At 44.2% G+C, this 14,105-nt stretch overlaps 1 protein-coding gene across 2 annotated transcripts in view; it reads right to left on the bottom strand.

Annotated features, from left to right (window-relative positions):
• LOC309717481 (nectin-2) overlaps positions 1-14,105 on the bottom strand; it is an 85,462-nt gene that overhangs the window by 25,968 nt on the left and 45,389 nt on the right. The window contains exon 7 of one of the 2 annotated variants that reach the window (XM_082552094.1): positions 8,184-13,324. The exons of the other annotated variant lie outside the window; for it this stretch is intronic. Coding sequence (XP_082408220.1) covers positions 12,756-13,324 — 569 coding nt within the window. The 3' untranslated portion in view covers positions 8,184-12,755. Of the gene's footprint in view, positions 1-8,183; positions 13,325-14,105 lie in introns of those variants that run through there. 2 annotated transcript variants of the gene reach the window in all.

The following is a 14,105-nucleotide window of genomic DNA, read 5'->3' as shown; positions in this document are numbered from 1 at the left end:
GGAGGATAAACGACCTGCGAGCAGTACCTGGAGAGTGTGTGTGTAATATACAGATAAATAACTGGGAAATGGAAACTATAGGATGATACACAGTCTCCAGAAAAGAGTGTAAACCCAAGTGCTAACACAAGACGATAAGCAGACCAGAAGCACGGAGATTGGACCACAGCAAGCACTTGTTTATAAGAGTTTGCCTGAATCCACTGGGAATGGTTGTCATTTGGGAGGGTAATGACTTAGGAAAACTGAAATGTACTGGAACATAAATTAATCAAAAATGTGAGCCTTGCATTCTTGCACCCTCTGAGTGCTCTGTGCCGTCTTTTTTTTGCCATTTATACCCTGTTGTTACCTCACAACAAAAGGAGTTCCAGCTCTTAGACACAGTGAACAGACCATAATTCTCAGCGGTTGTTTCCATTTGCCGCTTGGGTTAAATCAGAGGTGTGAGGCTGCGATGAACCTGTTATTACTGTCAAGGTGGCAAAGATCATATCCATGTTTATGTGAGCGATAATCGACTTGTGTTTATAAACATTTCACGTACAGCCCCCGAGATGCCAAACGCCAAATTTGAATAACATTTAATTTCCTTCGGAGATAAGACCCTTTGTCCATTCAGGACCATTTTATTCCATCACTGCCCTAAGCTGACAGTTAAACGGACAACGGAGGGCGCAGCGGCGCTGTGCTTCGCATGGCAATGCTGAGCTATTTTCCAAACTCCGATGCTTTCTCCCTCTCGCTTGCTCGCATTAGACATTAAAGTGTACTTTAGCAGTGAGTCAGAGCTGTTACCCATGATGCCTTGGCTGTGGGGTTGAGTGACAAGCCATGTAGTTGAAATCACTGAGGACTCTAGAGTAGAGGACAAGTTAACAAGGGGCCAAAGATATACAGGAGAACCCCTAGCAGGTGCTGTAGTGTGGTCAGAGATCGTCATACTGGCTCACACACACACCCACATCCCCACACTCACAAGTGAAAAGGCCTTTTCTTTTTATAATGCCAACTCTCAGCTCAACCGCAAGTGATGGGAGATGTGTTGGAAATGAGAAAAGGGGAAGTGGAGTTTTACACCCCAGTACGAGTTGGACGGCGTTGTGAGAGAGCTCGAGAGCGTGTACACACACACACACACACACACACACACCCCCCCCGTCTGGTGTGGACTAAAAGCGAGGTACGTTTAGTCCACAGCAGACGATGAGGAGATAGGAGTGCAGGAGAAGAGGATGAGGCAGAAGAAGTGATTACAGGAAAAGGAGATGTCTCGATAAGATGACAGACACATGAATGAGGTGTCAATCTGTAGTTATAAAAGAGGAGCCGACACATGCACATGAGCACACACGAGCACACACGAGCACACGCTTAGTTTTGTTAAGGTCTGACAGCGCTGTCTTTGGTATGTATTTCACAAAGAAAGCAGAAAAGACTTGAACCCTACAGGGGAACTAGCCAGCGCAGATAACATCACTCTGGACTGCTGATGAAGGCTCACAGTCTAGTCCACTCTATCACTTCACAATACTGTATGTATGAACAGACCTGTATATACACAGCAGACCCACATCTGCACAGCAGTTACACATATAAGTGAACAAGAAAGCAAACACACGGCATTTACTGTGGACTTGGTTGTCCCAGAAGAATATCTCATGTCCCCAAGACCAAATATTTACAGACTTACTTCATTTTTTATCTCCATTCTCATCTTGCATTCTGTATGTTTGTATTAGAGTGTGCAAAGACGTGCATGTGCCAGTGCGTGCATGTACTTTGTAGGAGCTGCCTGTTGAGACGGTGAATTAAACAGAAAGTGCATTTGATCTGCAAAACACTGCAGGGCAAACACACACACACACACACGCACACGCTTGCATACAGCATCAAAATCATTTCCGTCACAGAATCTATTCTTAGGAGCAGCAACAAACCATTCTTTCCCTGATATAAATCGCTCTTATTCATCCCCGCATAGTCATGCACACACACACCGACACGTGCACACTCACTTCGCTCAAAGCTACGCTCCCTGGTGGTCATACCGCATTCACATAATGTTCTTTGTTTTTATTTTCTAGAACAGGATTTGTTCCAGGTAAGTCACAGCATGAAGACCTTTTGGGGCTTATTTAACTCGTGAACATGCATGCACAACACACGCCGGAGCTTTTGTCTGTGGTGGTGGCTGTTTGTGCAGGTGTTTTGAGGTCAGTGGCGCTCTCTGAACGTCTAAGCTTCGTATTCCATGTCTCTCTCCCTCTCTTCATTGCGTCCTCAGATAGATGCATCCACACCCCAGCACACACACAATCTGAACAGTGAGAAGTTAAATCAACACAGCTGCAACAACTTAGCCCTGATCAGCCTCCACCCTTCACTTGGCCATCTCCACTACATCTTTAATCAAGCTACTCCTCCCTCTCTGTTCTGCCTTTTGCCCTCTTGCTCTCTCGATCCTCTGACTCCATCCTCCTTTCTTCTCTTCTCCCGCTTTACTCAATCTTGCATTAGTCACTGTTAAATTTATATACCTGCTAGCTCTTTGGAGCTTCTGGCAGTGCACAGGGCTTCAGATCTCACTCCTCCACCTCCTATTTGCTCTCCTCACAACATCATGCTCGTTTTGCTCTCTATCCATACTGCCACATCTCACTCCCCCTCTCCTTGCCCTTCTCTGCCCTCCCAGCGTTTGCACATGCATGCTCCACCCTTAGGGAGAATCGTGTGCCCAGCAATGCAGCGCAACTGCCCAGTTACCTCCAGCTGCGTCAGCACGGGACAGAAAGCGTAAACGCCAGGGGCCTACGAGGGAAACAGGAGCATTCATCTCCCCCCGTCTGTCTGCCTGGATTTTTATAAGTGTGTGTCTGTACGTATGCATACAGTAGACACATGTGAACACAACTGCATGACCAGGAGCCAGAAGATCGGATGTTATCATTTACCGCTTGTGGAAGAGGAACGATATGATTTCCAATTTCCTGTTATTTACAAACGTGGCTCCCTGTGCGCTCTGCTTTCACCTTGCGTGACATGATAATATTCTTTTAGAGGAAATACTACATTTGCCATTCAGGTGCTTTTAAAGCACCCCTTCTGGCTTGAAACATTCATTACTACAGCAATGAAGGTTATACCTTGAGACATTTTTATTTAAGTTGATGGAAAACGCATTTTTACTTCAAACTGCAATTTTCTTGACTTTTTAAGTATCAAATAAACAGCTGTTTCTGGTGTGAATAGTGAATAAGTGCTCGCTGCCTGATCCAAAACAAACTCAACTAAAGTAAGATGCCAACGAGATTAGATTCCAATCCTTCCCACATAGCAAACATTGCTACCAAAGACACCAGAACCTGTACCACTGAAAAGTACCTAAAGCCAGTTTAGCGTTCACAAACTACAGGTCGGGCAAACAAATTAGTCTCCCCACATAGCGACTCCTAAATTATGAACAAGCCCCGAATTTGTCACAAATGGACTCACACAGTGTGAAATTAAGAACTCCACTTGAGAGATTGTTTTAAAAAATATTGATTCAAATTTCATTGTGATAAAACAAGGGAGCGTGAGAGCAGCCAGTATCAGTAATCTGTGGGTGTGTGTGAAATACTGGAATTCAACAAGTATTACCACGATAGACTGTATATGACTCAGACTTTGTACACTCACTCTAAGAGTTTAAGCACTGAATCAATAATTTCACATCGTATCTGGAGATTGTGATTTCAGGACTGAAATATCTCAAAGATTAGTTTGACTGCCTTGACATTTTGCAGATATTCATGGTCCCCAAAGGAGAAAAAAGAAGATCCCGCTGACTTTGGTGAACCTTCTGACTTTTCTGTGCCAGCATGAGGTTCACATTTGGTTTTGAATTACATGTCCTACCAGCGACTGAAAAGGTTCTCATTAAATTTGGAAATAGAAATGGACTGGCATTTGAGACTACAAGCCACATTTGACCACACTTTATTCTCATGCTGTAAGCACTTTATCTACCTCACGTCCAGGGATGATTTAGACTCACCAGTTAACCTAATGTGCATGTTTTTGTTCTGTGGGAGGAAGCCAGATCAGCCACATGAAAGGCAGAGGAAACACATGCAAACTCAACACAGAACGGCCTGAGCCAGGGGCTCGAACCAGGACCCTTCTTTCTGTGAGGTAACAGTCGTAACCACTATGGTGGCTGTTGGGTGATAGACAGGAAATGCAAATTTCCAATCAAACTTGACTGCACTTTGCACTAATTAAAAAGAATTATATTATTCTATAGTCACTAGCTAAACCAATCTAGTGCAAATGATTAAATAAATACTAAAGAATGCTAAATAATGGTAATATCATCATCATCATCAGCAGCAGCAGCAGCAGCTTCTTATCAAGGCTCCTGCCAGTGATTATTTCCATCCATCTTCTTAACCGCTTCTCCCGTTCAGGGTTGTGGGCTTAGCTGGAATCGATCCCAGATGTTATGGAGGAGATAGAGTGAAACTTGGACAATTTGCCAGGTTATCACAGAGCTAAAACCTACTGATTTTACCATTTTCAATCACTACTTGTAGTATGCAGGACTGTAGGAGGAAGCTGGAGTACCTGGAGAAGGCCCCTGCCAGCTGGAGGGATTCGAACCTAGAACCTTCTTGCTATGAGGCGACAGTGCTAACCACTGTGTTGGCTGTTAGAAGATATAATGGATGAATGACTTGTACCAAATCTATAAAATAGTGGGAACTGAGAAGCAGAGAATCAGCCACCATTGGTTTCCACATCTCCAGTGAAGCTGGATTTAACACGCATGTTGGTCTTGACTTGCTTTTCTCACATCTATTAAAGATTTTATTCAGCAGGTGGGCACTGAAGATTAGCATTATGAATTCAGTACCTGGTCAAATGAGACCACAGCCTCTGCTTCTCTTCCTCAGTTATGCCGCTGAATAATGGCGAGAAAAACATGGAAGCTGACCTTTGGAGACAAAATATCATCACTTCATCCTATTAAATTCTTTGAAAACTTGTCACAATTAGCAATTTGTTTTGTAAGGCCATGCTGACCTTTGGCCACTAAACTTTCATCAGTTCATTTTTGCATCCGAGTAAATGTTTGTGGCAAATTTGTAAAAGAAAAAAATTCCCCTGAGCTGTTTGAGAGATATCATGTTTACAACAATAGATGGATGTACAGACAGAGAGACGACCTGAAAGCATAATCCATCCTGTCACAGCTATTACTGGTGTGGAAGCATAAGAAGCCAATCACAATATAGCCTGAGGTGAAGTCTTTGACTTTCGCGTTTTGTCAGAAACCCAAAACATATTGAACGTGCTTTTACATCAGACAAAGATAAGCAGCAAATCCCCACAAAGCTGCAGTGTTTGCTTGATAAATAATTGATAATTCTCTGTCAATCAAAAAATCATTAGAGCTCTACTGTACTCATTAACTTTAAGCTCAAAGCGCTGCTTTGCAGAGAACACATAACTGTAGACTCTGTGCTCTTATTGTTCAGTAGGAACACACAGGGAAAGAAAGCATGTGGACAAATTAACAAACTTCAGAAAAAGTAATCCAAACCCAGAGACATTATCGCACTTGTCATCTCTGCCAGAGTTGTACTGCTGCCATCTTTATGACTTGCTTTCCTCAGGGGGTTTCCCTCCAACAATCTGGTCTTCAGCAAAGAAACGCATGCTTTGGAAATAGATGCTTTGGGTTCAGATGACTGACTTGGCCACTGAAGTACATTCCACGATTTCAACATACAAACTCATTAATTAGATTCATATTTTGGATAATTGTCCTAAAACTGGAGGGTCAGTGAGGAGTAACAGATAGGAGTCAAAACCAGAATGCAGAACCCAAATATTTAGAAAAATCACTCTCAGCTACGAAATAAGCCAGTTAAAGATCTAGTGTTTGCTAGAAACCCTCGACTAACTATAAACACACACACACACACACACACACACACACACACACAGCTGGAGGTCTACTGATTCACCACAGGCAACAAAGATAAAAAACAGTCACTTTAAAGCTCATAGAAACACAGACCTACTTTCATAATTGAGGTTGGAGGCAGACTTGCTTTAATTCCTGTGAAGGCCCAGGTCACCACATCCATCACTCATACATCGATGCAGCAGGCTTGGCCATTCATCACTCACTCTGGGATTTATTAGTCAAGTCTGGAGCTTGAGGGTGAGAGGCTAAGTGATGAGCATTGTATTAGCCGTTATCAGCACAGAGAGAGAGACCAAAGTTGGTCTGTTTGCTTATACACACACACACACACACACACACACACACACGATCGGAGTGTTTAATCAGAGCTGTGGCTGCCAGAGCTGGAAGTTAAATATACAGCCATGCACAAACATTCATGTGTCAAACAGTACACACCAAAAAAAGAAGAAGAAAAAAAAATCTGATAACACTTAAACACTTTCACACACACAAACATCCTGTGGAAACCCAATCTGTCTGAAACCAGCATAGCACTCAGTGGGCGCCTAACCACCAGAACAGACTTGTTTAGCACGCTGGATGACCAAAGAACACACTTTTTAATACGCACACCCACAATCAACTTGTTGGGAACAGTGCCACTACCAGCCAGCCGAGTTGCCCGGGGGGCACCGCACCATGTCTCATCGTTGAAAGCTAAGGTTGAACGCAGTGGTAGTGCCTGGCGTAGAGCTGTCACTTTGACTCCTGATCCAGGTTATTTGCTCTGAGCGCTAATAGGCCAGGTTCTGCGTTACGGGGTCACTTCAGTCACATGATGGGCATACTTTTTTTTTTTCCTTCATGTGTAACAGCGAGACAAAAACGCATGCACCACACAGGCTTTTATTACTAGCTGTGCCTTAAAAGCCTTGCTGCTGCGTAGTGTTTTACATTCAGCTAGAAAACCAAAGGAGTCAAAGTGTGTAAGTGTGTATGTGTGTGTGCGTGAGAGAGATAGTGAGCGAGTCTGTCTGTGTAAGTGCTCTCTATCTTGCCAGCCTCAAATCCAAAGCAATTAGAGAGGCCAGATGGTGGGCTGGACTCACAGTAAATAGCTGTGCATTGACAGAAGAAGCCTGCAACAAAAATGAACTGTGACAAGGAGCCAGGATGACACACAGATACATGACGGCATCAAAGCACCAGGCAAACACCGAGAACTCGCTGCCATCACTGCCATATACCAACTGTCACCATCACAGGCACGTTAAAGAGCAGAATTTGCTTGTGTCAGTTTTTGTTTTGTGGGGAAACAGCAGCGCTTTTTAATGTCCAAACTAAATGAGGCAGGTGCATATGCATGCATCAACACACGCACACAGCATATTTAAGCATAAACCTACACACAGTTAAACTTCTGCATGCCCTCTTGTTGAAATTTGACCAAACCTGTTTGGTTTAGGCAGAGCTCAAACAATGCAGCCTTTGAGAGGCGCTCCATTCACCCAGTTTCAGCTTGGCCTGCACATTCCCCAACTGAAAACACAAGCTGCCTCCCTCCAGGAAAACCACTGAAGCTACATGCCCACATTCCTGCTCTCTACCCTTTTCTCTACGCTTGTACAGCTTTTACATGAGAACTGTTGAAACTCTGCTGAATATAATAGTATTCCTGCACTCTGAAATAGGAATGCATCAGTGCTTTCATTATCTCCAGGCACCGGTGAAACACCTAATAGAAAAATGTGCCCTTTAAACAACTACAGCATCTGCTACCTAGCCATTACTAAGGCAGCAAGTTTACTTCTGCCAGCCAAGTCACATATACAAAACAGAACGGGAGGAGGTGGAGCTCAGGACAATTATAAACCACGAAATGGCATCTCCTGTTCCTGCGCTCATTTTCCCATAAGCCTGTTATCACACTTCTGTTGACACACACTCACAGATTTATCAAAAGTGAAATGAGACAAGCAGCCAGACCAGGAAATGAGAGTGTGGGGAAGGGGAGAAAAAGCAGGGGTGTGTCTGAGATCTGAAGGATGGGTGACAAGAGACCGAGAAGCTACTTCATATCCTGATCAATTAATCTATAAATTTAATCAGTGTGAATCAATGACTGGCGTTTCTATTCAATCTGGGTGCTCAGTCATCCAGCTAACCTCAAGTGTCAAAGAGACATGAAGGTAAGAAAGAGGAGACACATACCACACACAGCAACACCGGAACATTTCAAAAATCAAGAAATCTTTAATAGTAACTGAATACGGAAAAATAATCTAGAAAGACATGACAAAAATGGCAATACCAACTCTAATCTGTATTTTTACTTCTTTTTAAGACCAAAATAAAACTCAAATAAAATAAAAAAAAATACAAAAAAGAAAAGAAAAAAGAACAACTTTACACAAAGCAGTCAATAATAAAAAGCACATTTTGGGTAAGACTGTTTTGTTGTGTGTTTGTATACAGTTTCACTTGTATAGAAGAAGCACATTTGCCAGTTTTGGCAGCAATCACAGCGCAGCAGTCAAGAATAAAGCACTCATAAAACATAAATTATAAAGCACTGCAAAAATAACAGAAGAGAGGAGAAGCGGTAAACAGGAGAAAATAAATCCTTCATGCGTGCTGTCACTGAGTAATACACAAACGTGACACCATAAATTAGTAATTCTTTTTTCTGCTAAATATTTATATATTTATACTATGTACACCGGAAGCTTCTCTTTTTTTTTCTTTTTTTCTTCATTTTTTACTTAACATCTCCCATCTCACATGCATTAAGGCTTTGATTACTCATCAGATGTTTGGAGCCAAAGAAACGATAAGAGCACGTTGCTCTCAGGAAAAAGAAAAAAAAAGGAAAAAGAAAATATTGGATATTCTGACTATCTAACCTTGTGCAAGACCTGGACCAGGTTTGCAGATTTCTCTTAAAAGCATTTTGTCTGACAAGCCTTACTTGGGCACCGAGGTGGGTGGCAATGGGATGTGCTCGTGTGTGTGTCTGTGGAGGCGGTCGCAGTAGCAGAGGTGGCTGAAGTAAAAGACAACATTTTGGAGTCAAGTTAAAAAAATAAAATAAAAAAATGCGACTCTTCTAAAAGCATTCAAAGGGCTCTGGGAGGAGGAGGAGGTCAGCGCGGTGGCATTTTTATGAAAGCGATATTTCCCTCTGCAGAACAAGACCAGAACGGACAATCGCTTTCCTAAAAAGCCTGTGTCTGTGATACTGGGTGAAAGGTGTGCGTCTCCCCCGAATGTGTAGTTGTTTATGTTCTACACAGTCACTGATTCGGGAACAGGCTGGACACTTTGGGGGGCAGAAAGCACTGGAGCAGGGGGACACATCACGGTACAGCTCTTTCCACACTAACAGAACTCTGTATGTGTCCTGACAGAGCCGCTGTGGAAGAGGCAGAGTAAGACGAAGTGTGTTCGTGTGTGTGTGTGCAGCTACGCGAACACATTTGTGTGGGCTTGTGTCAGGAGATGGCAGAGTTGTCAGGTAGAAGGTGTCTTCTGCACAGTTTGGCTGTGGGAGTGAGTATAATGAGACTGACTGAGGGGTGTTTGTGTGTGGGCGAATGCATCTCAGCACTCTGCGAATGTATACGTACAGTATGTGTGTGTGCGCCGAGTGAGTGAGTCTTCTCGAAATGCACAATAATATCTTCGGTTTGCCAGTTTTCCATGGTGACAAAGGGTGGCTACTCAAGTTACAGTCCAATGGCAGCGAGAGATGTCCTAAAGCCGCCGAACACACTGGCACACAGATTTGCACGCACACCGAGCGCTGACTCAACAGACCGTTGCTTGCGTCGTTACGGTCTATCTGATGAATTGAGTATTGTGTGTAAGTTTTTGCATTGTGAAGAGTTTCTGTCAAGGAGAAGGTGAAGCCAATTGTCTTCCAAGAAATGTGTGCTTATAAATGCAGATAAAGTTACCTCGGATTAAAAAAAAAAACAAAAAAAAACAAAAAAACAAAAAAAACAAATTCAAGCATATGCACCCCCCCCCCCAAATCAAATTGGCCCTTGGATAAATTAAACTCAGTCAGTTCAGTATGTTATAAACACCCAAACTACTGAGGTATGCGTTAGGTTAAAAATTACATTCTGAATGCCTTCTGAGGTTTAGCCGACCCACAAACGCTTTCCTCTTTACTTCCATAACATCGGAAACACTGGCTCCATCGATCTGATATTTACATTTTCATAAATATCCACATTTTCACAAGAAAAATAAAGATGCTTACATATATAGTACACAGATAGCTCACACCAAAATGTACATACAACAGTTTTGTCCCTTTGTCAGTATTCTTTTTTTGACCCCCCCCCTTCCAAAAAAAAAAAAAAACTAAGTGTTGCACTCATATTTCTTTGTATTGGTGACACATACAAGTGTAAAAATAATACATTTTCATATTGAGTGTGAGAAATCAGCTGCGTTCGGCAAATTTACTGTACCCCAGGTTGGCAGGAGTTGCATTTAAGTATAAGCTAAGGCCATTAGACGATAATCCTATTGAACACACTGGCTTACAATATGCTAGACAGCGCTCAAACACGAAGCGCCGTCTCTATTTTTGTCATCTGTCTCTCTCTCTCTCGCCACCTCTCTGAAGGTTAACAGCCATCACAAAGGCAAACAAGGTCTGCCTCGCCCTGTGCAGATACTGGGTGAGTGTTTATCTCTCACATCTGTAGTTCAAGGTTAAAAAAAAAAAAACAGCTACGATAAGAAACGCAAGCACAGTCATCTTTGCCCTTAGGAATGGGTCACCCTGCATTTGCCCTTATGACCTGCAGCAGAAGCCAACCCATTTCTTAGAAGGTCCTTTACAGGAGGTCAGGTACAGTCATCAAGACCCCTTTCATTGGATTCCCAGTGGGTCCAAGGACAGCTGATTAGGAAGGGCAGGGAACGCAATGATTAGAGGAGCTTCGGTTCTCTCTACGATTGTCCATCACAGTCGCCCAGTGGCTATGCAGATATGGTGACGCATGCAAATGTACACACACCGAGCCTCAAAGACAGCGGTGTACAATAGCCATGGAGTAATATTTGCCCGAGCGGGCCTCCGGTGGCTCGTTAAAAGGATAAATTAACAGTCAGGAGACAATCGGCCCTGAACCTGCATCATAAAAAGGGCCATTTCGCCACATGTTGCCTGTTAGTCAATATGACTCCCATAGCTTTGCTGCGGATGCAACCTTTTGTGTCTCCCGATCAATTCACTACATTTAACAACACTGGCTAATGGAAAGAAATATATGATCTCATTGAAAATCTGTCTAACCTAATGCCATTGCACTCTGGAGGTGGGGCTCTTGTTACATCTCACCATTTACTAAAGCGGGAGAGGCAGCTGGGGTGTCTGTGCAGTGGAGTGAACATGGCCACTCCAGGTGGATTAGTCACTCCTGGCATGTCAGGGCACACCGGGCTGGAGTAGAGTAAGTGGGGTGTCTGACACATCAGGAGCGGTAAAATACTACTTTGCTCTCGGTAGCCCTGACCTCAACACCGCCCTGGATAAATCATAAACTCCCCATAAACACTGGAGAGAAAGGGAGAGAAGGATGCGGAGAGAGAGGAGGAGAGACGGAAGCATGATGGAGAGATGGAGGTGGGAGGGAGAGAGGAATCGCCACGTCATAAACGATAAGTGGTGGCAATCTGTTGGTCCCGGCTAAGCGAGCGACTTCACGGCTCATTACCAATCAAGCTCCTCCTGTCAGGAGCGCTCTGAATAGACGAGGATGAGGAGGAAGAGAAAAGAAGAGACGTGCTCCTTTCTAGTCCTCCTGCCTCCTGAATCCCTCTCCCCATCCTTTGACCCTGTCAGATCAGCTACACCTCATTCCCTCATCTCTTGTTTACCGTCTCTTACCTCCAGGCACAGTGCAAAAGTTTGCTCGTGAACACCTTGTTAGGAACTTGGTTCAAACTCTCAGCAAACGTACTTTGTTAAAACCTAACTGCTTTTCTATTTGCTCGCCACACAAAGACCTCATGTTCTTTAAATTTTTTGCTAAGTTCAAATTGAGAGTGTCTACTGCCTGTGATAGTTGGCAGAGTTGTTTTGAGAAGAAGGCAGAGAGAGCAGAGCGAAGTCACCAGCAGACATAAGCAAATACATTTTTACTGTCTCGAAATTACCTGATGGTTACTGTCTATACTTTCAAACTGACTCATACCGCTGTCCTCCACTTCCCACCAGGTGTCACAGCTCAACACGTTGGCAAAACAAAAAGTTTCCCACAGAAGTAAAGAGATTTGCAGGCATCAGGTAACTGCTTGACAACTTATTCCACGGCTACTGTTTTAGTGAAGATAACAGCGAATATGCAAGTGAGATGCCTCCTCTAAGCTTGTAATCACTTTTCCATGAACCTACTCCCACATTACATTGTTTCTCTTTAGCCTGTCTGTCAGTCAATAGGCAAGGTCCCAGTGATAGCGAGAGCACGAGCAGAAGCGGTGGGAGGCATGTTGTTCTTTTCTCCGTTTGATTTTTAGTTCTTAGGGACCACATAACAACAACAACAACAATCCTTTTACAACATCCCACCACACCCTCTTTTTCATTCTGTCCACTGTGATTAATGATAGACTATAGTTAAAATTGATTTTTTTTGTTTTTCAAAAATAAAAGTGGTATGATTTTCTTTTCACCATCAAACAGGGACAAGACCCCACCGCCACAAAATCCTCAGGAGGAATTCTCCAGCTCGCCTTTTTGCCTCCTCCTCCTCCCCTTCCTCCAATTCCTCCTCCTCTATACGTAAACTGCAGTCCGTGAGATGACCGAGCCATCACGCTGGGACTCCATGTCATCATCGTATTCTCCAATCATCTCCTGATCGCGAATTGAGCGAGGCAAATGGATGGGGCCACCAGGATTGTAGTGATCATAGTTCTCTGCTTCGTCAAGCTCGTCAAACTTCCTCTTCTCCGCGTCGTCCAACTCGTTGCTTAGCAGGATGTCTTGGGCAGTGGGTGTGGTGCTAACCACTTCAGGGTGGCCTCCCATGGTAATCAGCTGGTGGTTGTTTTTCTCTCCAAGGGCCTGAATGGGGGAGCTCTCGCTGTAAACGTAGATGGGGCCGTTGTTGTTGCCGCCGCCGTTTCCCGCACCTCCATTTGTGCCGTTCTTGCTCGCTTTCTTGCCGCCCCCGAATATGCGCGTCTTCATGTCACTGCCGCCATTGGCGCGGTAACCCTGCTGCTGCCTGCGCCTACGGGTGACGAGCACGGCGATGAGAGCGGCAACCAAAAGGAGGGCCAGCAGGGAGCCAATCACAGCTCCCGCCACCACGCCAGCATTGGATGGGTTCTTTGGGGGCTCTGTAGGAGGGAGGCAGGGAGGGAGAAAAACAGGGAAGAAAAAGGATATGGTTGAGAAAGGGTAGAAAGAAAAAAAAAGAAAAAAAAGAAAAAGGTTCGACCAGTGGAGAGGAAGACAAAAAAATTAAGACAGCCAAAAAAAAGTTTTGGTTTTTTTTGTTTGGTTTTTTTAAAAAAAGAGCAAGATGGCAAGAAAAAGGTTGGATGATGTCAGTGGTGCTGGTCTGAAATGTATGCAGTCAAGTGTGTAAGAGTGCTGAGGTGTCAGTACAGTCAAGTGTGTGTGTGCACGACGAGCATCCTTCTACTTTGACATTTCCTCCTCTCCCTCAGAGCTGCTGCTGTCCCCATTCCCACAGCTACGTCACAACAACGTCTCAACCACCCTCCCCCCTGTGTTGCCCTTCGATAGCCAGGGTCTGTCCACAGACCACCATCAAAAGGCAAGGCAGGGGGTTAAAAAAAAAATGTGCAACACACACACGCACACACACTTTTATTAAAGAGCATGGATCAGTGTGTGCAGAGCAGAACAGGTGGAGGCCGTGCAGAGGAGGATAATGATGAATGAGGAGGAAGGAAGGGTGGAAATTAGATGAGGAGGAGGAGAAGGTGGTGGTGGTGGAGGAGGAGAAGGTGGTGCTGGAGGAGGAGGCGGCGGATTGAGTGAGTGACAAAGCGACACAGCGGAATGACAAGTCTTCCTGGAAGCAGTGTATGAGCGCGGGCACAGACTGCTGCCCCTCTCCACTTCTGTACGCCACAGGCACTGGTTGAGTGC

Source organism: Aulonocara stuartgranti (assembly GCF_965226115.1).
Source record: "Aulonocara stuartgranti genome assembly, chromosome: 11".
Taxonomy (NCBI): domain Eukaryota; kingdom Metazoa; phylum Chordata; class Actinopteri; order Cichliformes; family Cichlidae; genus Aulonocara; species Aulonocara stuartgranti.
The sequence above is the reverse complement of the archived record's forward strand: the minus strand, read 5'-3'. Positions and strand labels throughout refer to the sequence as shown.